Source organism: Gymnoscopelus microlampas (assembly GCF_963454915.1).
Source record: "Gymnoscopelus microlampas genome assembly, chromosome: 20".
Taxonomy (NCBI): Eukaryota; Metazoa; Chordata; class Actinopteri; order Myctophiformes; family Myctophidae; genus Gymnoscopelus; species Gymnoscopelus microlampas.
Genome location: NC_139957.1, coordinates 16,953,846 through 16,977,746, shown reverse-complemented (window position 1 = coordinate 16,977,746; position 23,901 = coordinate 16,953,846). Strand labels below are relative to the sequence as shown.

The following is a 23,901-nucleotide window of genomic DNA, read 5'->3' as shown; positions in this document are numbered from 1 at the left end:
ACTTCAGGTAATTCTTTTTATCTCTACCAAAATGAATATGTAAACAATATTTTGGTATAATTCTCTTCAGACTTAATCTGACATATTGTAACTATTCTTTCAAAATGTGACATTTCAAACTGTCCATCTAGGAATCCTTTGAGAGATCAGGTGCTATATGAAAAAGGCCTTCGTTTCTTGAATAGCAATTTGTCTTTTCTTTTTTGTAGTAAAAAAAAAGTCTTCAACTGGAATGAACAAAAGTTGTTATATGCAGTAATTTAGCGTTGAGAATTGTTGAAACCCCAGCAGCCAGGGTGGACACACTAGTAGAATCCTGCCCAGAATCAGCTCCACGCTAATCTGCAGCATAGTTGATAGCCAAATTAACTGAAAAATGTAATGTTGAAGTGTGCGTCCACCCTAAGCGGGGTTTAAGGTCTAATGCAGTAAAGATGTCAGCACAGGGGGGTTGCACCCCTTGTCACCATATGCTTCGTTAAAGGCAATACTGAAGTAAATGGATTTTTAGGTTGTTATTCTGAGAAGTTTCTCTCAAGACACAGCCACCCTTAATGCAAATCCTGAATGTTCAAGGCCAATGAAAATGCAATCCATCATTATCATACAGCTGACAACCTAAAAATACATTTGCTTAAAGTTCCCTTTACTGAAGCAGCCTCATGTGCCATTCTCATTTTCATGTCTGCAGTGTAAAACACTGGTCATTATTGAAACATGCTGATACAGAAGTCACATCTGCATGTTGAGCCATTTTGCATTGTGTTTAAAATGTTTAGTTTCTGACTGGACTGTGAAACCAGGGGAGCCCATGTTGTAAACAACTTCAGAAACCAGAAATCATTTGTCTAACAGATTGTTCTGATGCCAAAATCAAGAGGCCTTAATTCAGCAAAACTAGATTGTAAACAAGAAGAAAAAACATAATCCAACTCAACACTCCTTTGACCTGAATGTCATGAGTGATTCATATATAAAATGTTAACTAAACACTTTTGTACTCATTTTTACAGACTATTTATTAAACTGTGATTTTGTAAGAAATAAAACAACTGAAAATGTTTTGTAGTCGTTGTTGCCTCTCACCCTCCACAATGAATGGATTACAAACATTTGCACTGGAGAATACAAATATTACTTTATTTCACTTTTAATTAAAGGGAACAAACGGTGAACCAAGGGTTTGATCAGGACAAATACAAATAACAGAAATCTGCTGGTTTGATCATTTAAAGTTTTAGTATAAATAAATGCAGCCATGCTCAAACATGAATTAACTATGCACTGCCAAAAGAGGGTTTTGGTTTTAAGGCCATTGTCATAATTAGGCTAGTTTTTGAAAACAAATATAATGAATTGGCATATTTTCTTATTATTGTCAAATTCAAGTAAAGACAGATAAGCTTATGACATGGTAAAAATTCTAAAATAGTTGGAATGGTGCTAGTAAAAAAAAAAGAAATAGCAATGAGCTCATGTTCTGATTCTGTGTCAAGTCTCATCATGTTAGGGGGTTAAGAGGCACACTAAAACACGTGCCATTGAGGTGTCCTAACTGAAGAGGGGACCAGATGCAAGACATGTTGACGTGACAGTTCAGAGTGTTTTTTAGTTTCCATTCATTTAACTTTTCTCTGCGTCAACTTTTCTCAGCTCCGATTTCTCTCCCCTTCCAAATACATCCTGATAATGGATGATAATCATCAGAATTTAATTCATATCATCACAGGTAGGGATTCTCAGAAGCCTTTTGAGTCCAAGTTCACAACTTTTGAATATAGGAAGCTATATAGGAGATAAACTTAACTCTCAAGACGCCTTCGTAAACCCAAATCCTGATCTCTTGTCATAAGACAGACTGAAACAAAGGGGAAGTTGACAGAATGAAACACCGGGGGAGTTCACAAACTGAAGATATTATTTTCTCTGCAAAGCAAACAAATTTGCAAACATATTTTTAACAATAGTTTTAGGGCCGCAAATCTGCATGGGGAACTATAATTTCGGGAGATATTCCAGAGCTGGCTGCAGCAAATTCTAAAATAATCTTATTCTATAACCTTTTGTTTTTTTTGTTCTTTTTTTCCCCCCTTTTCCTTTTTAAATACAAAAATAAGTGTCCACGTATAATCACATTTATTTACAACATGATGTTGTGGAGTTAGTGTTCTTAATAAGTTAAGTGGCTGGCGTTCCTCTTAATCTCCTTGTTCTTGGGTTTTGGGCCAGCTGGTCTCTGGTTCAAGTTCATTCAAACCCCAGGGTGGTAGACTAGAGTTCATTCAGACACCGGGGTATATTATTTCATTTTGGGGGGGGTCAATCCTTTCAGACTTGTGAATGAGCAAGTCAACATTTCCTCACCCTGTGCCAGGGTAGCTGTTGGTTCAGTTGAGCTGGATCGCGAGGTCCTCTCCGTACTTGAACAGGAACTTGCTGTGGTTGTGGTCGACAGACCAAAGGGGGGGCAGGTGGCGGGGCTTCATGGTGGTGAGGAAATGTTGTCTCCATCGACGCTCCAGCTCCATCAGGCCACGCAGGCCAGTCTCTGCGTTGGTACGCACCACCTTCAGCCCATGGGGCACATAGGCCTCGTTGAAAATCCTTTATAGATGTAGGGAAAGAAAAAAAGCCACAAGATTAACCAACAAGCAGTGTCTCTATGTGCGTTTCCATGGACACGCACAGGGGTCTCGTAGAATTTTGGGGGAAAAAAAATCTGATCGTGGTAATCCGTTCCATAGTTGCGGCAAGTTGAAAATAGCATGTTTTGCCAAAAATACATAGTAAAACACAGGAGGCGAGATACAGAATATTTCCCTAATATTTTAACAGGGAAGTGAATGGAGCAGCAAATCTTTGGATCGCGTCTGGCATTGTGGACCAAGTACCAATTGACTCGAAAACACGGTAATGGATCCCAATGCAAAAATATGACTGCTCCCTGGCCTGGACTATTTTACACTATAAACTACTAGTTACAAAAAAAGTTTCTTTATAAAACAGAACATGGTACAGTAATTTTTTCCCCAGCGCATCCTTTTTAATGTGTACATTTTGATTGCACATGCATCCTTGCTTTGGCCCAAGTGATGACTTTAGTGCCAGGATGTGGTGGTTAAAAAAAAGCATTCTTGGATACTAGACTTTATTCATTTATATATACAATTTGTTAGGTTTCTCCAGTAACAATTATTTTACCCTAACCTAGCAGATCTATAGATTTAAAAAACATTTGCTGCCCTACTGGGAATGTAGACCGGGTCCAGCTGGGTCTCACCTGGTCTCAAGGCCTGAAGCTGTCTGCAGCGCCTCTGGACTGAGTGCCGCCTCACTCTGCACACTTTCTGCCTCAGACTCAACATCGCTATAAAACCCTCTAACGACAGCCTCCAGCTCCTCGCGTCGGTTCTCCGGCAGGCTGTCCCTGGCAGTGAGAAGGGCCCGAGCAGCAGAGCGAACGCGCCGCCGGTCCGAGTTCTCCAGCACGCGCACTCCCTCCTCGCACCCCTGGGGCGCGCCGTACTCATCAGCCAGCTGCTGCTTGAGCATGCCGTCGTGGACGTTGGAGGCGGCATGGCAGGCGGTGCACAGCAGCAGGATGTCATGAGAGTTGTGGTCCTTCATCTCTGTGGGGAAATGACGCCTGTACTCATGTGGCACAATGTTTTTCCTATAGGACAATACACATTAAGGAGATTCGGTTTATCGAGTGGAACTATGCGTCTGGTGGATGACTGAAAAACACTTTGCAAGAAGTTCAAAAATAAATTATGTTTTAAAAAGGTGGTTAGTGCTTGTGGAACTAAGTGATAAAACATCTATATTTTAGAAGGACTCTTGATGAACTTTCACCAAATTAACATTTATAGCACTTGGGCAACCATGTTAAGATCGATCGGTCAATGCCAAGGGGCTTTTTGGTTGATCGGAGCAATTTGAAAACATTCCCTCATACCGTCAGCTGTCCAATGACGACCCCCAATGAATCTCATCTGGGAGTGGCGCAGCGTGAATTACCACACCCTGGCAGCATATCAATGGTCTAAGTGAGTTATCCGTTTAGTTCTAGGCTACTACTACTTTTGAACCACATTAGAATTAGAAGAGACAACAGTATTGAGAATTAGTTCAGGAAGAGACGCCATGAGACAAAAGACAATCCAAGGAAGATACTTTTATCCATCACACAAACGTATTTGTCAGATCAGCAACTGCGCAGCGATGTCAAAGAAAGGGAGCTTGTAATGACACTTTGTTTCACTTCAGATTTTTCCAGTCGACATTGAAATGAAGAAATGAAGATGGACAAACTGAAATCTCTACCAGAAACACCAATGTGCTTTTTGACAAAGCAGGTTGGTAAAGTTCGTTCAGCAGCAAGCACCGTGCAGGAGAATACTGATTGTGAAAGGTTATGTTCCAATTGTGGGTTATGTTCCAATTGTGAGCAAGAGTCTTCTCACTTGGCTTTCAGGCCAAGTACCGATCAATAGTGACAGGTGACCACCTTGTGGACTCTTTGAGAATTACAGCCTGCAGCTACCATGCCAACTTTAAAGGACCAATGCCATGCCAATGTTTTTTACATATCGTGTTTGTTTGTGTTTTGACCATATTCAATAAATGTTACAGCATGTACCTGAACATTTCTGGCAATGTTAACAATAACTCCCATCATTAACAGCACTCTTCAAGCTACAAATTCAAAATGCAGCACTTGTAAGTAACAATTTTTTCAGGCGTATATGATGTGCCAATGAGCATATTTCCTTACACCTGCCCCTCAATTGTACTCCAAGTTTAAATAAAGGTTACACTCTGGAGTGGGCACACAGACAGACAAATGGGTACAACAGGTACTCAATGGGTACTGCATTCCCAGGTGGGGCATACGTTCCCGAGTAGACGGGCACCGGTCTAGTTATATTAGAATAATTGTATAATATACAATTATAATAATCAGCAGCCTAGAATAAGACAAAAGCAGTGGGGGTTTTCACTTGTTTGGTGATGGTAGATCTCATCTCACCAGTCTTGGAAAATGTAAATCTCATGCAAGAATAGGTTGCCCACCCCTGATCTATAGAATGCAAGGAATTCCAAGTCAAATAAAATTGGGAAAAGAGTAAATGTCAAAGCACTACTAACCTAATGTACGAATCCGCTTTGCCACACACAACACAGAGATTCTCCTTGGCTGTGAGATAGTAATCCTGATGAGAATCAGGACGTCCCGAGGGTTCAAACAGCAACCGTACTATGAAGGGGTCTTCACTCAGGAGCTCTGGGTCACAACGACAATACATTCATGGAACATTTTGGCTCTTAGTTCATTTACAATGAGTGCAACATATACAATATGGTTTAAGATAATGAGTCAGTTTGTTTCGGTAGGGCTCCCCCAACTGAAAAAAAAAAAAAAAAACGTCCGACACACAATAGCATAGCATTTCATACTGCCACAGAAGAACACTTCTATGTTCTGGAAGCTAGACCCCGCCCACCATGGTTCACTCAGGTTTTGGCGAGTCGACTCACTTTAGCCAAGTTGTGTGTACGCTGCAGCCAGCACTGGAACTGATGGTTAATTTACTTGATCATAAAGCACCGTGGAATTTTGTGACGGAGGTATGGAGGTTTTTCTCGTTCAAGACTAACCTGGCATCAACAGTGCCTCCAGGCTAACCAGTGTGATCCGGTCTAGGCCACGCCTTCTAGAAAGCAGTTTTCAGTTGGCGCCGCTTTGTTTCGGTTCCCCACATGAATGCCTAATCGAGTAATATTGTCTCGCCAGTTACGACTTGGAATAAAAGATGCATATACCAAACACAACAAGTATTGCAAGTTTTACTTGGAAGAAACTTGTCGGATACAACTATGGTATATTTTGGAAAATATTAATGTTGGCTCCAACGTCAAGTATACTGTGACTCATAGTCAATGGTCTAAATATGCAGTACCACCGGTATTTTAAAGTTACATCATTTAAGAGAGTTTTACTTGCAATTAATGCCTGTTAACTGGCATACCTCCTATTCCTTTGGACAGGTACCATGTGGCTTTCTTTTTGTCACAGGTACACAGGGGCTGGCCGTCTGGGGCATGAAGGAAGCAGTTGTCATACAGAGGAGATTTCCTGTTCAGAAGCACAGAAGAGAAAAAGTGGGTACATGGTAGGAAAATTGATACCAGACATATAAAAATGTGTTATCAATATCCTCTGTTTGGCTGATCCAAGCTTTGTGATCAATTAAAACATTTAGTATCATTCAATCATATGTCAATTTTCTTTTACTTCAAACAAAGATTCAATTATTTGGTTTCATGCCATGCCTCACATCCATTCCTTGGTCCATCTAGCCCTCCAGAGATACTGGAGGGCTCATCATTTTAACAATCATTATAGGTCTCGCCAATATATCACTCGTCATTTTACTTTTATGTCATCGGGATCAGCAATTATGCAGCCGATTTGTCCTGTATATACATTGTTTACATTAGGAAGATATTTTGTGCTAAGGAGATAAGACTGAAATAAATCTGGCGCACACCATGAGATGGCAGACAAAAACAAACAATTGATCTTGTCCACACAGCAAAGCAAATAAAGGGTTTTTAAGAATCTTCACCATGGCCGGAGTCATCTAAAAGTCAGTTTTCAGGGGGCAAAAACCCGTTTACATGTGGATGAAAAGCCCAAATGCATAGAAAAAAGGTGTTTTTTAAAATATAGTGTGGACAGAGACAAACTCTCTCACCTGGCAGAATAGCCCACACCCAGTGGCTTTCGTTTATTGTTTTTACGAGGGTCTGGGACTTGCTGATCTCCAGACTCTGGGCTATCACTTATGGTTTTTCGGAGTCTCCGTCTCCTCTCTCCATCTGCGATTTTCTCCTCTCCGTCTAAAACCATCCGGTGTCTGAAGGGCACATCCATCAGGCCCTGGCAGCGGGCAGCCAGCTCAGAGTAGGTACTCCCAGTGGTTGTTGGGGAGCTGGTTTCAGGATCAAGGCCCAGGAGATGGAAGAACAGGGCAATGGAGACCTGGGCATCTCTGGCTGCATATGTCATCTAGAGTAACAATAAAAATGTTATATTGCTGTTGTCAGCTGATGCTGACAAACTCATTTCCCTTCAGGAACAATCTCTTGACAGAAGGGACACATCACTGTTGGGGCAACAACTGCATTACCGCTGTCATGTCATCAGGAATTGAACCAGAGACTCGCCGTCAGGCAGCATCAGAGACTGGTATAGGGTACGTATGCACCTTAGGTATGGTAAGTGATATTTTTGGGTTAAAACCAATTGTTAAAAAAGGTAAAAGCACTATATTCTGAAAGTACTCATTGCTATAGAGTGTTCGTTCAGCAACAGGAGTCTCCCTGTCTCTACAGCCCCGCTCAGATATACAAGATTTGCAGGCAATGTTGTCGGCATATTTGATTTTGGTGTCATGTGTGAAAGTGCACTGAATTTTGAGTGGTGGCAATCTTGGTTCAGCATTCATGCCTGCTTGGGACATGAATGACTTAAGTCATTCTTTACGGAAAGCAAGTGTGAACACCTTGCCGGCAGCACGGTCTTTAACACGGTTTGGTTTAGGCATAGTTTTACTGGGGTTACGTTTAGGAATACCTGGTGGCGACTATTACGAGGTCGCCGGAATTTACTCGGGGCGAGCGTGTTTTGGGGCGATCGATCTTGTATTCAGCAGGTCTGCCAGCCTGCAGCTGGATGGATGCTATTGAATTAATGTGACACATGGCCTATCAATGGTGCCCAATTGTTAGGTTGTGTGGACAAACGGAAACAAAATATACTTACAAGGTTCTTTATTCAAACACTAACAAACAAATCTCTCTGACCCAACTCTGCACTTGTTCCTGAAAGAGTCAGCATCGGGTGGAGGCCTCTTTATAGGTTTGACAGGAAACACACCTGCAACCACTAATTGGGGCCAATCCATCTTGTCTGTGGACAAGGTTTTCAAGGTGTTAAAGAGGAACCCTGGACATTACTTTGAAAAGTAAATATCTACAAGCCTAAATGAAATGTACATAATGTATTTGGTGTCCGTTTATGGCAAGTGAACAGCAGTGATAGGATAGGATTACTCAGGGTGATTAGGAATCACCCTGAGTAATTGGTGCTGTCTGGTGGGAGGGGCCATGGGGCTATATAGGGGTGAGCTGTTCATTATCTGGCAGTCTGCTGAGTAGTGGTGGGAAAAAAAAGTTCATTTCAGTTAACGAACGATTTAGTTCACGGCAATGATTCGTTCAAATGATTCGTTCACGTTCTCGTTCAGTAGTGCTATTTTCTAGTGTTCAAAATTTACTCGAGTAAAAGTACAAAAGCATTGGCATCAAAATATACTTAAAGTACTAAAAAGTAAAAGTACTAAGATATTTGAAAATAGCCGATCTACAAACTCACAACGCGCCGCGACGCGTTGCGACCCGTTGTGAGCTTGTAGATCTGCTATTTTCAAATAACCTATGTATAAAATAGGGCTAAAGTGGTTAATGTATGTTTTATAATGTGTGTAAAACACCATCACGGGAGCGTTTTTTTTTTTACCTTGCGCGTGAACGTAGCAGTTTCAGAAAGTGAACGAGCTCGTTCACGGCAAATTAACTAGTTCTTTTGAACGAATCGATCATGAACGACACATCACTACTGCTGAGTGAGGCGCTCAGATTCTCAGGAGTTCTCCAGTCTCTAAGGAGAGGTCTGGTATCCTTTGTTTATGCCACTGTATTGACACTTGGGGAAAATAAACCACTGTTGAAACCTGTCCAACTGTGTGCCTTGCCATCTTATGAATGTCACATGCTTACAGTAATATCTCACGTGAGTAGCAAGAATGAGAACGGTACATAACACAAACCGTACAGGAAAATAGGGCATGTGAGTACGGCTCTCCACTTATGTTAAATAGTTTCCCGAAAATGCAACGGTATCCATATCTGAACATAGCTTATTAAACAGAAAATCCATTTTCAGGTGGGTTGAACATTTTCAGCCAAGTGGGAAAGAGTACCCATTTATCAGCTTCAATTTTAAAGTATGCTCATTTCTTAGTGTCATCACTTCCAATTTCACTTGTTCAATCTGTATTCTGTGCAAGTCCTCTCTAAAATTAGTATCCTAACCTGGAAATGCATTTTCTGTTTACTAAAGAGCAGTAGACATGGAGACTCCTGTTACTGAACAAACACTCATATCAATGAGTACTTTCAGTATACAGAGCTATTTAACACTTCAATCAGCCATCGCCGTGCCTAAATTTTTTTAATTCATTTTGAAAAAACGTTTAAGTGCATGTTGTGCAGGTGAAATTTAAGCTTACCATAAACGCAATAATTGTTAAATTGATTAAATTGAATTGTTATAAAAAAAAAAATTAAGATCACATTATAGGATTCCATGAGCAATAGCAAGCGAAGTCACTAGCAACTTGGTTACAGGTTAGTGGGATTTCAATTAATGCAGTATCGATATGGTCATTTATTATTCCAGAGGTCTATCCAGCAATGCTGCCCTGGAAAGACTACAGCGATAACCGTTTTCGTTTTACTTAGAAACTGCAGGCCAAGTCCAATAAATACTTGCATGAATAAATACTAATACTTGCATGAATAAATACTTGCAAATGCAGTGTGGTTAACGGCGGGACATGTTGCCATTACACTGCGGCATTAACTCCATGCCATCATAACCCTACCTATATTGACGATAGGAGTGTAAAAAAACGGGAAACCCAGGGCAGCGAGAGGGGAAATCAGTTGGATTCCAACTCAGGTCCTCATGACTCACAATGAGCATAATGGTCAGTGCACCAACTGGCTGAGACATCCATCCCTTAACCTATTTAGACCCGAGGCCGATTTTAAAAACGCCTTCTAAAATCCTAACAGTTTTCTGAAGCCAGATTGAATGGGTTAAATATGAACTTGTTAGATGGGAACATAAATGAACAGTATGCATTTCGAGCATCCTGTGTTACAATACCAATGGAACAGCAAAACACCTGCTCCGGGGTCAGCTGGTCAGCCTCCCAGTCACTGCATCGCAACTTCAGGGATTTGTCCATAGAGACATTCAACACATCTGCAGCCAGCGACTGCAGACTGAGGCCATTATTCAATGTAACTTGTCTGCAAAAGGGAAACGGGGGTTAATGAAACACACACCTGAAACCTGAAAAAATCAAATAAAACTCAAAGTCACATCCTTGAACAGTGAGGAGCCCGACACCTGAAATGAGTCACAACAGTGCTGTACCTCTGTCTTAAGGCAAGGTAGCGCAGGTCGACCGTGCACCCCAAAGACATGCCGTAGTCCCGGGTCAGACGCTTCCCGTCTTCGTAGCAGCCCACGCCAACCTTCAGGATATGGGGGTCGCGGAGCACTTCGATCAGGCTGAGTGGGAAGGACTGCTGGCCACCACGAAAGGACACCAGCCTCACCAGTACACACAGCCCTGAGTAGGTCGCAATCTGCAGCAGGGAGACTGCAGAGATTTTGCCGTTTACCGAAACCTAGTGCAGGAAAACAAAACAAAAAAATACAACAAAAATGTTTTAATACAATGACAGAAATGTAGAGGAAGATGAGGAAGTTAGTAATTTGCACGGTCAGATAACACGGAAGAGCTTACAAAACCGCCAACAACTAGCACCAAACAAGCACCTACAGAAATTAAAACAAGAAGGCAAGCATCTTCATGCAAAAAGCTTATGTCTTACGCCGTTGTGCTTTACCCATTCGCAGTCGAGGCCGAGGACTGGGAAGAGTGACAGTTCCTTTTGCAGCGAGGGCCACAGCTGGTCCCACTGTTCTTCAGAGCGCACCATCACTGGCTTCACCCCCAGCAGCTGCTCAGGAGATGGCAGCCGAACAGAAGGGGACAGTTGTGCAGTTGCAGTTTGTTTAACAGCTTCAATCTCCTTTTCAATGCAATGTAGTGTTTGCGTGGGCTGACACTCCAAGGCCTCATCTTTTTTGATAGGACTTGATGAAGACACAGGTTGAACTTCCATTTGTGTAGACACAGGTTGAACTTCCGTTTGTGTAGACACAGGTTGAACTTCTATTTGTGTAGACTGACACTCCACAAAATAAACTTCTTTGACAGGACACGACACAAGTTGAGCTACCTCCTGAACGGGAGGCAGCTTCTTTCTCTGCGTCCGAAACACCCGCCATAATATGAGGCCTCCCAAAGAGGCTCCTAGCATTGTCGTTAGAATGGTGGTTAGGGATCCTCGTGGTGTCATCACAGCTTTTAGTGGTATTTGTCTTCTTGAGCAGGATGGAAAATTGCAAACCTAGAATGGTAACACAGTTGTGAGTGTCGTTGCCATTGGTGGCCAGATCAACATGCGATGAGCCTTACAATCAACACCAAAACGCTACCTTTTGCCTAGTCAGTGGGCTCCTTAGTAATTCTGCTTCTGCATCCCCCTGTAAACCATAAACATCCTGTCAAACAGTGGTGGGAAAAGTACAATTTTGTTTTACTTAAGTCAAATCAATACTGTAAAACTATCAATATTGCAAAAGTAAAAGTCCGGAATTCAAAATTGACTTGAGTAGAAGTACAAAGGTATCAGTATCCAAATGTACTTAAAGTACCAAAAGTAGAAAGTACTCATTATGCTTAATGTCCCATTTCAAAAGTTTTCAAATGTACACAAATCTTTTGAAAATGGCAGATCTACAAGCTCACAATGCGTTGCAGCATTGTGAGCTTATACATTTTCAAATGGCCTGTATTGTTTTGTAATAATAATCAAAATATACATAGTGACTAGTAACTAAAGTTTTCAAATAATTAGTAGTATATAGTTTCCTCTGAGATGTAATGGAGTGTAAAAGCACTGAAATTTGGAAATGCTCCAGTAAAGTAAAAAATACAGTACTTGAGTACACACACACACACACACACACACACACACACACACACACACACACACACACACACACACACACACACACACACACACACACACACACACACACACACACACACACACACACACACACACACACACTAAAATCAAACATCACAGCATTGAAACTATTAAAGCTATACGAGAAAAAAATGACTACCTGCTGACACTGAAAACATCATCTCCATACAAACCCAACGGGGGGTACTCTCATCTATTTACGTTAGCCTAGTGGCTGCTAACATTAGCCAGTTAGGAGTAGGTATAACAACGTTTGTAATCATCGACACGGAGGACAAAGCGTACACTACACACAGACTTCATTCCATCCTTTCATCCATCTCGTTGTCACCTGGACGCGTGTCAACTCCAAGTTAACGTCGATATACGAGGTTCTACTGCTGCCACTCACTGAGGTTAAGCTAGGCTAACTGACGAACTGCAGGGCAGCGTTGCCATATTCTGTGAAATAAATAAGCAACCAGGTCTATGAAAACAAGCCCAAAAAGCAGCAACTGGCCCGCATGAGAACATTTTTTTAATATTTGAAAACGGCCAATCTGCATTGTAGATCTGACATTTTCAAGAGAAACTTGGAAAAATGTGGAATGTGGAAAATGTTTTAGAAACACTGGTTTAAACAACATTAGGAAACAAGCCCCAAATAAGCAACTACACTTTAGAAACAAGCTCACCAATATTTACATGCATCTTTACAGAAAAACAAGCCCCAAGTCGCTTAAAATAAGCAGACCTGGCAACACTGCTAAGCTAACCAACACGCTGCAGGCAGTGCAGGGAGTTCAGACTCAGAGAGAATACACACAGTAGGTTTGGTTTACAGACCGGACAAACACACTGTCTGTTGGGTTATTCCTTACATATTTCTCACCTTAAAAACCTTAGAAACACACTGTCTGTTCGGTTATTATTCCTCATATGTTTCCACACCTTAAAACCCTTAGAAACATTAAAACACGCCGTCTGTTCGTTTATTACTTATGTATTTCACACCTTACCTTTGCGTTTCACACCTGCAGCACAGCGCCGATCTCACCCTCAGTTAGTGTCTGACTGTCTCACACTGCCTGTCCTCCCGTCCATGTCTTCTGGCCCGTATTTATAATGATGCTGGGATTATATGCAGTGTTGCCAGGTTGTGAGAGGAATAAGGAACCATGTCTATGAAAACAAGCCTAAAAGAAGCAACGTAGGTCACATGAGCACTTTTAAACCTATATGCATCACATATAGCAAGCGAGCTTGTTGCTATTTGTGCTATTTTCAATAATATGTGGAACATTTAGAATATTTTTTGAAACATGGTAACAGCACAAATAAAATGCTCCCTATGGAACAAAACATTTTCATGAACATATTTGAGAACCACTGGTTTAAATAATAATTAGAACATTAAGAAGCAAGCCCAAATAAACAAGTACACTTTAGAAACAAGCCCCAAAAAATCCTAAGCAACTTTACAGAAAAAGAAGGCCAAAGTCGCTTATAATAAGCCGACATGGCAACGTTGGATGAAATGGGATGGGCAGATAGCGCCGCCAGTGGATGGATGGTGGTGGGTGGATACAGAATAGGTGGGCACTTAGGGACATCTGGGCACCTCGATATAAAATGGGCTATTTCGTCCAAAATGTAAAAACAATAAAAAAACATTGAAAAGTGGTCTTAAGTAATGTAAAGTATACATGATGTGAACATGCATGGTACATCATTATCAGACTTAGTTTTATCCTTCAACCTCTAGTTTATGCCCCAAAATGACTGGATATACAGGTTTTGTAGCAATTGTAGAAGTATTAGACCTTAAATGGTCGAATATTTAAGCATGTTCTAATCATGTATGCTTTACTTTACTTACTCTTCCTTGGTGCCCACCTATCCCGTTACCGGGTGGATGGATGGACCAAATGGGTTGTTTGGGGAGTGGACGGATGTAGGCGTTAGGTTTAATATGTAAGGCAACATTGTATAGGCATATATATTATTGTTCATAACATAAGTAGAAATACTGTTATATATCATCCTCTCTGACAGGCCATGCTGCAGTGAGCAACTTTGATCCATAGGCCTGCCTTAGTTGAAATATTTAATACTTGTGTATGTTTGCTTTTGTATGTCCGCACACGATACTACAGCTCTCACTTGTTTAATGCTTAATTGCTTGCTTGTTTAATCTAACAAACAAGAACTTTTCACCCAGGCAAGGGCTTCATCAGGTTAAAATAAAGCTTGGGAGGACATTCCCTTTCATTTTACTTGAATACTTTTGGTCCAGTGTACCATTTTCCAAGAACTGTGGGGATGTGCATATCTTTTTCATATGCTTTTGTATCATGACAATGAGAGAGAGAGATGTTAAGTTGCGTAAGCTGTAGAGTGTTGCCTACACAAACCTGAGATAGTGGTCTGGTAACAGGACACACCCAAGAAGTGATAGCAGCCACAGGACTGGAGGGTAGAATATAGTACAGTTGTCTGAGATCACACCCTATACTGAGTATGAACCTTACAATCTGCAAGCTGTTAATAAAGTATTCAATCAATCAATCAATTCTCCCCTTCCACTTGGTCTCCACTTCTGCTTCAGTCTTCCTCTTCTACTTGCTAACATTTACTTAATATATGTATGCATTTATACAGGAGATCCCCATTGTCTAGTGGCTATGATTCAGCACTCTCTCCTAACATCTAATCACAGAGAGGAAACATATTGAACAAACATTATCATATAAATATCATAAGAAGCAACATGGCCTCCGGGGGCAGCTATTGGGGCACTTGTTCTTGTGTGTCACCCATGTTCGCCTTGCCATGTTTACATAGGTTTCACTGTATCAAGGGTGTCCTTTATCCAGTCAGCTTTCTTCCAGTTTAAGGTACTGTACTCAAGTTGGTGCTCAGCTCAAATTCAACTTTTGTATGTGAAACAAACTTTATTTATACACACATTACACAGATATGATAGAGTGTTCCCGTCTCCTCCATCTAGTATAGTCACTGTTGAAGTTTCCGGGGTAAGTATGCAGTGCTACACACAAACATAATTGTAAATAACACAAACAAATACATTTTTTCCTCTACCACCATCAATTTATTCAATCTTTTAGCTTCAATATTTCCGGAAAGAAGTGGAATATAATAAATGAAATAATTACAAAATGCAAAAACAAAAGATCAGAGAATAGATCATATTCACAGGTTTGATTAAAAAAACAAAACAATAAAAGCCTGACGAAGCATAATCAGACCATGAAAGACAGACTGATTGAATCTCCCCTGTCCTTTCAGCTGCAAACAGTAGACCAAAACCATCACACCCATTGTAGCTTTATAGTGGTAGCTACTTTGTGGTACAGTAGCTAGTAGCTTTACAGGGGGCGAGCAGAGCAACCCTGTCTTTTGGCCACAGCTTTTATAGATAATGCAGCCACAGACTACGTCATAGTCCCCTGTGAGGTCAAATAAACTATGTTTAGTGCTTGTGCAAAACATAAATTTAGAAATCAACTATTTAAAAACAAGATAGAGCGGGTGGGGGGGTTAGGGGTGGGCATAGTGTTAAAATACAAAATGAGGATATTGCAACAAATGAAATGAAGACTGACAATTAAGACAGATGAATTAAGAAGTACTGAGGAGTACTAAAACAATAATTAAAAAAAAAGATAGTAAAGAGAGAGCCACTGGTATAAGAGGCAACCAGTCTGGCACCGGCACCGTTTTCTGGGCGTTGATTGTTTCTGCAATGATACCCTATATTTACAGTGTGATGCTGAACATCCAATCATAGGATGCAATGAACGGCAATATAGATAATTTTCTTTGAAAAAAAAAGAAGGTAAAACCCCCAAATAAAAAACATCAACGTAAAGCAGCTGTCCCTTCACACAACCTCTCTTTACATCACATTACAAATTAGCACTGTCGTGAGCCTGTGTACTGGATAGATTCTTTATAGATACATATATATATATATATATATTCATGTATAATATATATGGTCATTTCTTGTATACACGCACATCCACTCATCTCACTGTAGCTAGCCTTTGCCTTTGGCAAGATTACTTACAACTCTTCTGTTAAGATTTTCAAAGCTATTTAAAATATACTTAATGCATAAAAATAAAGATTTTGGCATTCTCTCTTTATTCTTCTGATTTTGAAGTCTATTTTCTTCTTTTTAATGAGAACCTCTGGTCTGTCTTGGAAGCTCAGTTCTCTCGTCTCAGTGCTTACAGCAGTTCATCTGCCAGGTGAGGGAAGAGTCTCATCTCCTGCCAAACCAGGGGGAATGGGGGTGTGAGGTGGGGAGGTTAGGAGCTGCGTTAGGGGAGAGGGAAGGAGGTGGGTAACAGGGGAGGGATAGGAGGCACTACACCTGAATCGAGTTGCTCGTTATGTGTCCCTCCTGAGATAGTAGGGGCTGAGAGGAGGGGGTTAGAGTGGGCGCTCAGCTCCGCTCTCTCCACAGGGTGATCACAACCACGGCCGATCCGAAGCGATGACAAAAACAAATATAATACAGATGCTAATGAAATGCCTGGTGAGCTGTGCCCCTTAATGACTGCCACTTGTTGTTTTTTGTCCAGAGCTATTGCTCCCATAATGATTTACTGAATGCCCCACTTATTATTATACTCCTAGCTTCTTTTCCCCTCTCTGCTTGCCCACAGAAGCAGTGAGAGAGAGAGAGAGAGAGAGAGAGAGAGAGAGAAAGAGAGATAGAGGGCAGTGTCCAGTCTCCGCCCTTCTCTCCGGTCTCTTCCCAGCCTTCTCTACTCAATGTATTATCATCAGCCGGTCCTTTTCCTTATCTTTGCTCCCCCAAACGCTAAACCCCCACTTCCTCCCCCAAAACCTCAGAGCTGGATCTCGAAGGTCTTGTGCAGCTCACTGGAGAAGGGGTTTGTGGGCGAGGGCGTAGTGCGCTGGCGGGATCGGCTCTCCAGTGCGGCCCACTGGGCCTCGAAGGCGTCTGCCGGCGGCTGGGAGGGGGGTTGTTGGGCCGGGGAGGACGGAGCCGGTATTGAGGCGTGGGAGGCAGAGGCCCAGCCATCTGCCCCGTTGAAGGCCGCAGTGCCGTTAGACGGCTGGAAGGGAGCTGGGGCGGGGACGGGGACATGGATGGCCGAAGACGACTGCATGGGTTTGTTGAATGGACTGACGCTGCCGATAGCAACTGCGGTATGGGTGTCATACTGTGGTATGGTGGCAATGGGCGGGACAGGGACCGAGAAGGGCGGCTGAGGCTGCGCGGCCGAGCCAAACACATTAGCCACCATCTGCGACGGGGTGATCCCAACCACGGGCACGTTGGGCTGGGAAAACGGCAGGCCATTGGACATCGGATAGGGAGCCTGGGCGTGGTAGGTTGGCTGGCGAGGGGGCAGAATGGGCACTGCGGCGGTGGGTAGCGAGGACATGAAGGCCACGGGGGCTACGGAGGCCACAGGCACTGGGGAGGCAAAAGGATGGGCAGGGACTGCCGGTGCCGCAATTATAGGGTTGGGCTGTGGTGCTCGGACAGACTTGGTCACTTCTTCCAACCATCGGTCGGCTTCCGACGGCGTGCGTTTGTGGGAGGGCAAGACCGGAGAAGATGTGGGTGGGACCACAATCACCAGGTTAGGGGTCGCCCAATCACTTCCTGTTGACAGAAAGCAGTTAACAGGAGTGAATGAAATGATGAATGATGGAAAACAACTTATTTAATCTTTAAGCAACAGCGCCATTGGATGTGCAGGAGTGTGTGTTGGTAAAATTGGTACAGAAATATTAAAGGTGGTATTTTTTTGTAAAAAGGAAAAAAAAAGTTAAAACTAAAAAGTTAAAGCTCTATATTCCAGTAATCATTGGTATTCAGTGTTTTTTCAGGAACAGGAGTCTCCTTATCGCTCCAGCTCTTCATAAATAATTGTATCCAATCACGAGAGAGAACCTCCTGATTGGATAAAAGCTCATTAATCAGCTTCAATTTTATAGTGTTCCAGTTAAAATTTTGTCTGTTCATTTTTTTTGGTTTATCCTGTATCCTGTGCCAGTTCTCTCTCCTGACACCTATTTTAACAAAACAAATATCACTTACACCACCTTTAACATTGAAATCACTGAATCTTTACAGTATATACCGGTACCTGCCCCAAATACAGGGACAATCAGACTTCATAGAAAGTCAGTGCAATAGCAGTCTCTCAAGCCAACCTCTCTTCCACAATTTTTGAATACTGTCTGTAATTCAGCCCCATAACATTTGAGGGAGAGGAAGCTGTCATCTTCCACAGGATGACCAGAAAACAGCTGCCCACCACCGCAAGGCTGGGGGTTCAAATCCACCGCGGTGCATGCCCATAGGGAGTGCCAGAAACACGCTTTCTTGTGTCCTGATGGCAGCACCCCATGACTGACAGAGCCCTGGGTAGGTAACCAGGCCTGGCCGAGATCTGTGCTCCGAGAAGCGCACTTTTCAACTTTTACTAATCATTTTGAGGCTTCTGAATTACAGAGGGACAGAATGAAAAATGTGATAGCCAACATGTGAGAGTCTAGTGCAAGACCAACTAGGAACATGCATATGAGTTTGGATTTCATTTCAACTGCATACTCCCAGAGCATATCACATGACATGCATTAACATGTGAATGAGACACATGTGATCCTCTCCCTCTTGCTTACCTGGCTGGGCTGAGGCAGGGGCCGTTGCTGGGCTCTTAGCCCAGGGGTTAGTGTCTCGAGCAGGCAGTGGAGGGGGCAGAACTGGGGGGTTAGCGGTAGCAGTAGCTGCAATAGTCGCAACAGGGAAGGCGGGAGCTGTGCCGTTCACTACAGCAGATAAGAGATATATGCTAGAACGGGCAAGCTTGTGATGTGGATGTCGTAGCATAAGCTAAATATTAGACATGCAGTAACATTCACATGCAATAAATGATCAGTCTTTACATGCATCAGACATACATACCTGCACACATTAACTCATTCACTGCCTAGAACGACTAAAACTACTTTTGTCCCATCAGCCATGCCTGCCTAGAACGACTAAAACAACTTTTTTTTGTTTGTTTGTTTGTTTTTTTGACCCAAAGACCAAGGAGATATGATTTTTCGAAGATATAGACTCCCATCCACTTCCTTGTTAACTTAAAACTTAAAAATTCTGTATCTCGAGTACTTTTTTTTCAATGAAAAATCTCTGGCAGTGGGCAAACGCGGCCAGAAATAATTCAGGCAGTGAATGAGTTAATGTTATACATTTGAGAAAGTGTTATGCTAACACAGGTTACATTTTAAATACAGAAACACTCCATGTTTCCACTTCCCTCTGTAATTTTCTGCACTTTACCGTATTCAATCAATGCGTCTAATTAAGCCAATTTAAAATGGCTTTTATATTTTCTCAAAATTTTGTCTAATTTGTCTGTTGTGAACATGTGTTCTGTTAAAGCCACAATGCAAACTAAATTACCCATCTGGGACAGGTAAGTCCTTAATTTGGTAGTCATTTGGAGGTTACCTGGGGCGACAGGAGACTGTGGGGACGAGGCCGGTTTAGGCATTGGTGCTGAGGAGAAGGGGTCCTCTGGGGCCCCGCTGAACGCTGAGGTGATCTGGGTGCAGAGCGAGCTGATGCTGTCTCCTTCTCCTTCTACTTCTGGGACTGCGAAAGGAACACCAGAGAACAGATCTAATGAAGCATATGTCAGTCCAACAAAGGGTAACACAGGACAGGACCTCTGTTGGATGTTCCTCCCCTACACCTTCTTCCACTCAGCTAATCAAACTATGTGCCAAAATAAAGCAGAAAATATGAAGGGGAGAGATCAACCACCCACTTTCCTTTGAGCAAAAAAAGCTAAAGGAGATTTGAGGGAACAAATCTTGGCTGTGGCTGGTTGATTTGTCTGCGCTACCTGCCACTTTGGCAGATATTATGCGGAGGTAGAAGATTTCAGTTCTGAAAATCTGAATCAAATCACAGTGGCAGGTGAAGTTACAGTGGTTTGTGGGTGAAATTCCATTTACTTCTTGTAGGTGTTGTTGGTGAAACAAAAGGGCAAACAACAAGTGTAAAGGGATAGTTCACCCAAACAATGACTTGTTTTCTATCAATTACACACCCCATGAAGCCTTGAATTCATGGAGATTTCTTTGTTTTTGTCGCATTCCTAAGCCAATAATTTGATGACCGGCGGAGTCTCTGGAGACTTTTTGAGTAACCTACCTACCTAGAAATCATTTTGTGGGTGAACTATCCCTTAAGCTGTGTGACTGTCTCTATGCTTGAACTCCTTTACAGTCACTGTTGCATTTACTTTGGAAACAAATGACTGAATATAAAGCAAAGTCATCTGTGAGAAATAAAACCACAGTTGACCTAAGCATATGGCACGACTCACCTGTGTTTTTGATGGGGAAGTCAGTCTTGCGCTGCATGGTGGAGGGCAGCTCGTTCATGCGCAGCGACATCTGCCGTTTGAAGGGCGAGGTCTTCTGGCTGAGGGCTGGAAATCCTCGGAACGAGCCCTGCCTGGCCAGGGCCTCAGCAGGTGCATGCCGGCGGGGGATGACCTGGGGCCCCAGGGTGCCGACTGACAGGGGTGGAGAGGACGAGGATGGGGATGAAGGGGAGCCTCCTGTCTGGGAATTTGCGGAGTTGGCTGCGGCTGCATTCGAGGCCGAGCTCACAGGGACAGCTGCCTTTATGTCCGTCTCACCTGTTGCAGGAAGGGATGATCAGATTTACATTGGAAAAGACTAGATGAGGTTGTCCAGCTAAGGCAGAAAATGTTGGTCTCACTCTTAAAAATCAAGAATTATCCATACAGTCAAAACAACATTGCATAAAACAAATCCTTTGGTATTTTCAAAACTCAAAACTATGGCAATAGAGAGAAGGTGATCAAGTGGGTGATAACTTTTGCTATAACATAGCAAAACACAACATATCATTGCTGTGGGGCAGAAACCTTTTATGTCCAAAACCGTTTTTCAGAAATGGAAAAAAGAACCTGTGTTCCAGTGGATCCAATGTAATGATTATTTAGTCACAAGCTCTTGACAATACTTTTCATTGGTTAACTATATCTCGCTGCCCGGCAGAAACCAGCTAACTCCAAACTGTTTATTTTTCAGGAAATGAAAAAAAGTGGAGTTAGGAGGTTTTGTTCATCATTGATAAGAACAGCTGAATGGACCTCCAAGCTCACAATGAGGTTGGATGTCAAAAGGGGGTGGAGCCTGGAGTCAGCAAAACCAGCTAACTCCACCGGAGTTAGCTGGTTTAGCAGAAAGTTTGAGGATCCAATGGAGTTAGCTGGTTTTGTCAGAAGCGCTTTTTAATGCTTTTCATTGGTTCAGTATTTGTTTTTACCAACACACAGACGTAAAGGGTGTTCAATGGCCCTGATTTATGGAAAAAAATGCAAAAGCGTCAAAATGGAGTTTGCTGGTTTCTGCCGGACAGCAACATATATATATATTTTTAAACTAGACCGATCTAACTACTTTCAAACTGGCATCCGTATTTTGGACAGGTTATCGTAGGGCAAAAAGTTAAAACATATTTCAAATATTTCTCTATATATATATATTTCTAATATATCTTCCTATAAATTACGATAGGATGTGTATGCCTAAAGAGACCAGTTTTACATTAGGCAGTAAGTGGCTTATCAATATAATGCTGGCCTAGTGGAGAGAGGGAAGGCATTGGCTTGTATTATTTCAGCAACAAAGCATTAAGTCCAAATAAATCCAAAGTGGTGCATACATCTTAACTCAGGTGGCCCCAGTGGGTTTTAATCCCTAGCTGAGGCTGCCCAGTCACACTCCTAGCCTAACCTTGAGCTACACAAAAACCTTTCACCCAGAAAGTAAGAGGACACATAAATACAGATCATCCACCGATTCATAAAAGCACAAAATTAGACCTTTCTCAGCTAGTATGTATTATTTAGTAAGAACATAGCACTACTAGGAAGTGGTACCATGAAAACAAAGACCTGTATAAACACACAAACATGCAGACCTTTCTTGGCATCCTGTAGCTGCCTCATGACCTCCTCCCTCTCGGCTGCCTCAGTTGCCGTGGTGACGCGGAAGGAGCCCTCGCGGGTGAAGGTTGTTCGGTTGGCGTCGAAGGTGGCTGTCACACCGCACTCCTTCTCTCGCTTCTGCTTGCGCTCCAGACAGGCAGCAAAGGCACAACCCACCGCATGGCTCAGACGCTCACCCTGAGGAAGGACAGAAAAACAACCAACATCCATCCCATCATGTCTTGCCGTAAACGTTACAATTTGTACTATTCATTGTAAATGTATCCAAAGGGGACTTTTAAAAAAAATAGCAATATAAATTAGAATGGAATCAATAAATGGCAAAACAAAGCATGGCAATCATGTTGTTTTTCTGTATTGCATTTTGTTGCGATGCAATGCATCATATTCCACTCCATTCTAAATATATGCTCTTCTTTTTTTTTTTTTTTTTTTTTAAAGATTTGTTTTTGGTATTTTTTTATTGTTTTTATTGGAGAGGGACAGGGAAAGTATGTCGACAGGAAGAATGGGGAGAGAGATGGGGGAAGACATGCAGGAAAGGCCGACGGGAACGGGACGCGAACCCGCGGCACACTGCTATTAAGGATTTGCAACCAGGGTGCCTAGACCGCGACGCCACGGTCTAGGCCAATATATGCTCTTCTATTCCAACTACTACACAGTAGCAATGTTCTGTGTTTTGGGTTCTCACCGAGTCTTTGATGGCCATGAAACAGTGGCAGATCCAGCGTCGTGTGGTTCCATCTCTGCAGATGTAGGAGAACGCCCGCTCAAAGTTCCGGTCTGGAGCGCAGAACGACACCTTCTCTATTGTCTGATCAAGGATCAGATCCTGCAGGAGGAGTACATTTACAGTTATCTTGTTAACATTACAATTAAAATGTTGGCATTTAACAGACGTTCTTATCCAGAGTTACTTACAATACGCAAGGTAAATAATCCAGAGTTACTTACAATACGCAAGGTAAATAATCACATACATAGAATGCAGAGAGAGCAGTATAGCGTCTCAAGAAACTAGGATACCAGGTAAAATATGGACCTGGCATCTGTCTAAATAATAATAATCTAAATTACATTCTTAACATTTGTGGTCAAGAAAAACAAACCTAAGAAACAAAACATGAGAACGAGTGACAAAGATGTCTGCATAGCCATATCTTGGTCAGCCGCTAGCATCAATCGAGAGAGAAGGCGGCAAGGAGGTGAGGTGGAGTCTGAAGAGGTGAGTCTTCAGAATACGGCTGAAAATTGGGAGTGGGTCTGCAGTTCTGACTGCAATGGATAGTTAATTCCACAGTTTGGGAAGCAAGAGGGAGAAGAGTCTAGGATGTGTGGAGAGTTGTCCTGGGCATTTTAGGGAAGGTTCAGACAGCCGTCCTGTGTTAGCTGATCTGAGTGAGCGGGGGGGGGGTTGTAGGGTTGGATCAGGCCTTGAAGGTATGGGGGTGCCGTGCCTTTGGTTGCCTGGAGTACAATGACAGCACCTAGTCATTTGACCAATCAAAAGTGCCATGTAGTACCAACTCACTTCCAACAGAGGGCACTCTAACATTGAAATTATACTTGAGTAATTTACTCAAGTCTGATGTACTTTTGCAGGTGCAGCAGAGTCCAAATTTCATCAGAGGAGGAAGCTTGGGAGCTTCACTAGACCACAATGACACAATTCACTTTCCCATATGAACTGCATCAACCAAGTTAAGAAACGCTTCCTCTTTAGTAAAAACCTATAAAACCTCATGTACTCCCTGTCTGTTTTCTGTGTTTGGACATACAAGTAAAACACGCTAAGTTCTCAAAAATATAGATAAAAGTACAGATAAAGATAAATAAAAAAATGATGAACAATATTCAGGCT

General features: G+C 42.4%; 2 protein-coding genes across 11 annotated transcripts in view; both read right to left on the bottom strand.

Annotated features, from left to right (window-relative positions):
• Positions 1–1,121: 1,121 nt before the first annotated feature.
• exd2 (exonuclease 3'-5' domain containing 2) lies at positions 1,122–13,063 on the bottom strand. Of its 6 annotated transcripts, none has more exons than XM_084043974.1 (10): positions 12,984–13,063; positions 11,429–11,476; positions 10,759–11,340; positions 10,295–10,551; positions 10,041–10,167; positions 6,762–7,075; positions 6,033–6,139; positions 5,152–5,287; positions 3,281–3,673; positions 1,122–2,604 (listed from the first exon to the last, which is right to left on the bottom strand). In XM_084043974.1, the coding sequence occupies exons 3-10, from the start codon at positions 11,287–11,289 to the stop codon at positions 2,388–2,390; spliced, it is 2,082 nt and encodes a 693-aa protein (XP_083900100.1). In that variant the 5' UTR covers positions 11,290–11,340; positions 11,429–11,476; positions 12,984–13,063; the 3' UTR covers positions 1,122–2,387. The 6 variants fall into 6 exon arrangements, with proteins under 6 accessions (XP_083900100.1, XP_083900105.1, XP_083900101.1 ...); XM_084043979.1 differs by having other exon boundaries at positions 10,774–11,340; XM_084043975.1 differs by having other exon boundaries at positions 11,429–11,494; positions 12,984–13,032.
• A 1,990-nt stretch (positions 13,064–15,053) lies between these two features.
• The window catches only part of numb (NUMB endocytic adaptor protein), a 63,521-nt gene continuing 54,673 nt past the window's right edge, over positions 15,054–23,901 (bottom strand). For 4 of the 5 annotated variants that reach the window (XM_084045711.1, XM_084045710.1, XM_084045709.1 and 1 more), the window contains 6 exons: positions 22,732–22,872; positions 22,010–22,214; positions 20,379–20,696; positions 19,496–19,639; positions 18,661–18,807; positions 15,054–17,635 (listed from right to left, as the gene is read on the bottom strand). In XM_084045711.1, the coding sequence (XP_083901837.1) occupies positions 16,848–17,635; positions 18,661–18,807; positions 19,496–19,639; positions 20,379–20,696; positions 22,010–22,214; positions 22,732–22,872 (1,743 nt within the window). In that variant the 3' untranslated portion in view covers positions 15,054–16,847. The remainder of the gene's footprint in view (positions 17,636–18,660; positions 18,808–19,495; positions 19,640–20,378; positions 20,697–22,009; positions 22,215–22,731; positions 22,873–23,901) is intronic. The other variant, XM_084045713.1, reaches the window with a different exon arrangement.

Bases quoted from the DNA above. Each gene is read 5' to 3' on its own strand.
- exd2 (XM_084043974.1), bottom strand. From the start codon at position 11,289: ATGACACCACGAGGATCCCTAACCACCATTCTAACGACAATGCTAGGA. The intron at 3,674-5,151 runs GTTAGTAGTGCT...ATTGTCCTATAG, and splicing joins AAAGCGGATTCGTACATTAG to GAAAAACATTGTGCCACATG. The intron at 2,605-3,280 runs GTGAGACCCAGC...ACATCTATAAAG, and splicing joins GCTTCAGGCCTTGAGACCAG to GATTTTCAACGAGGCCTATG.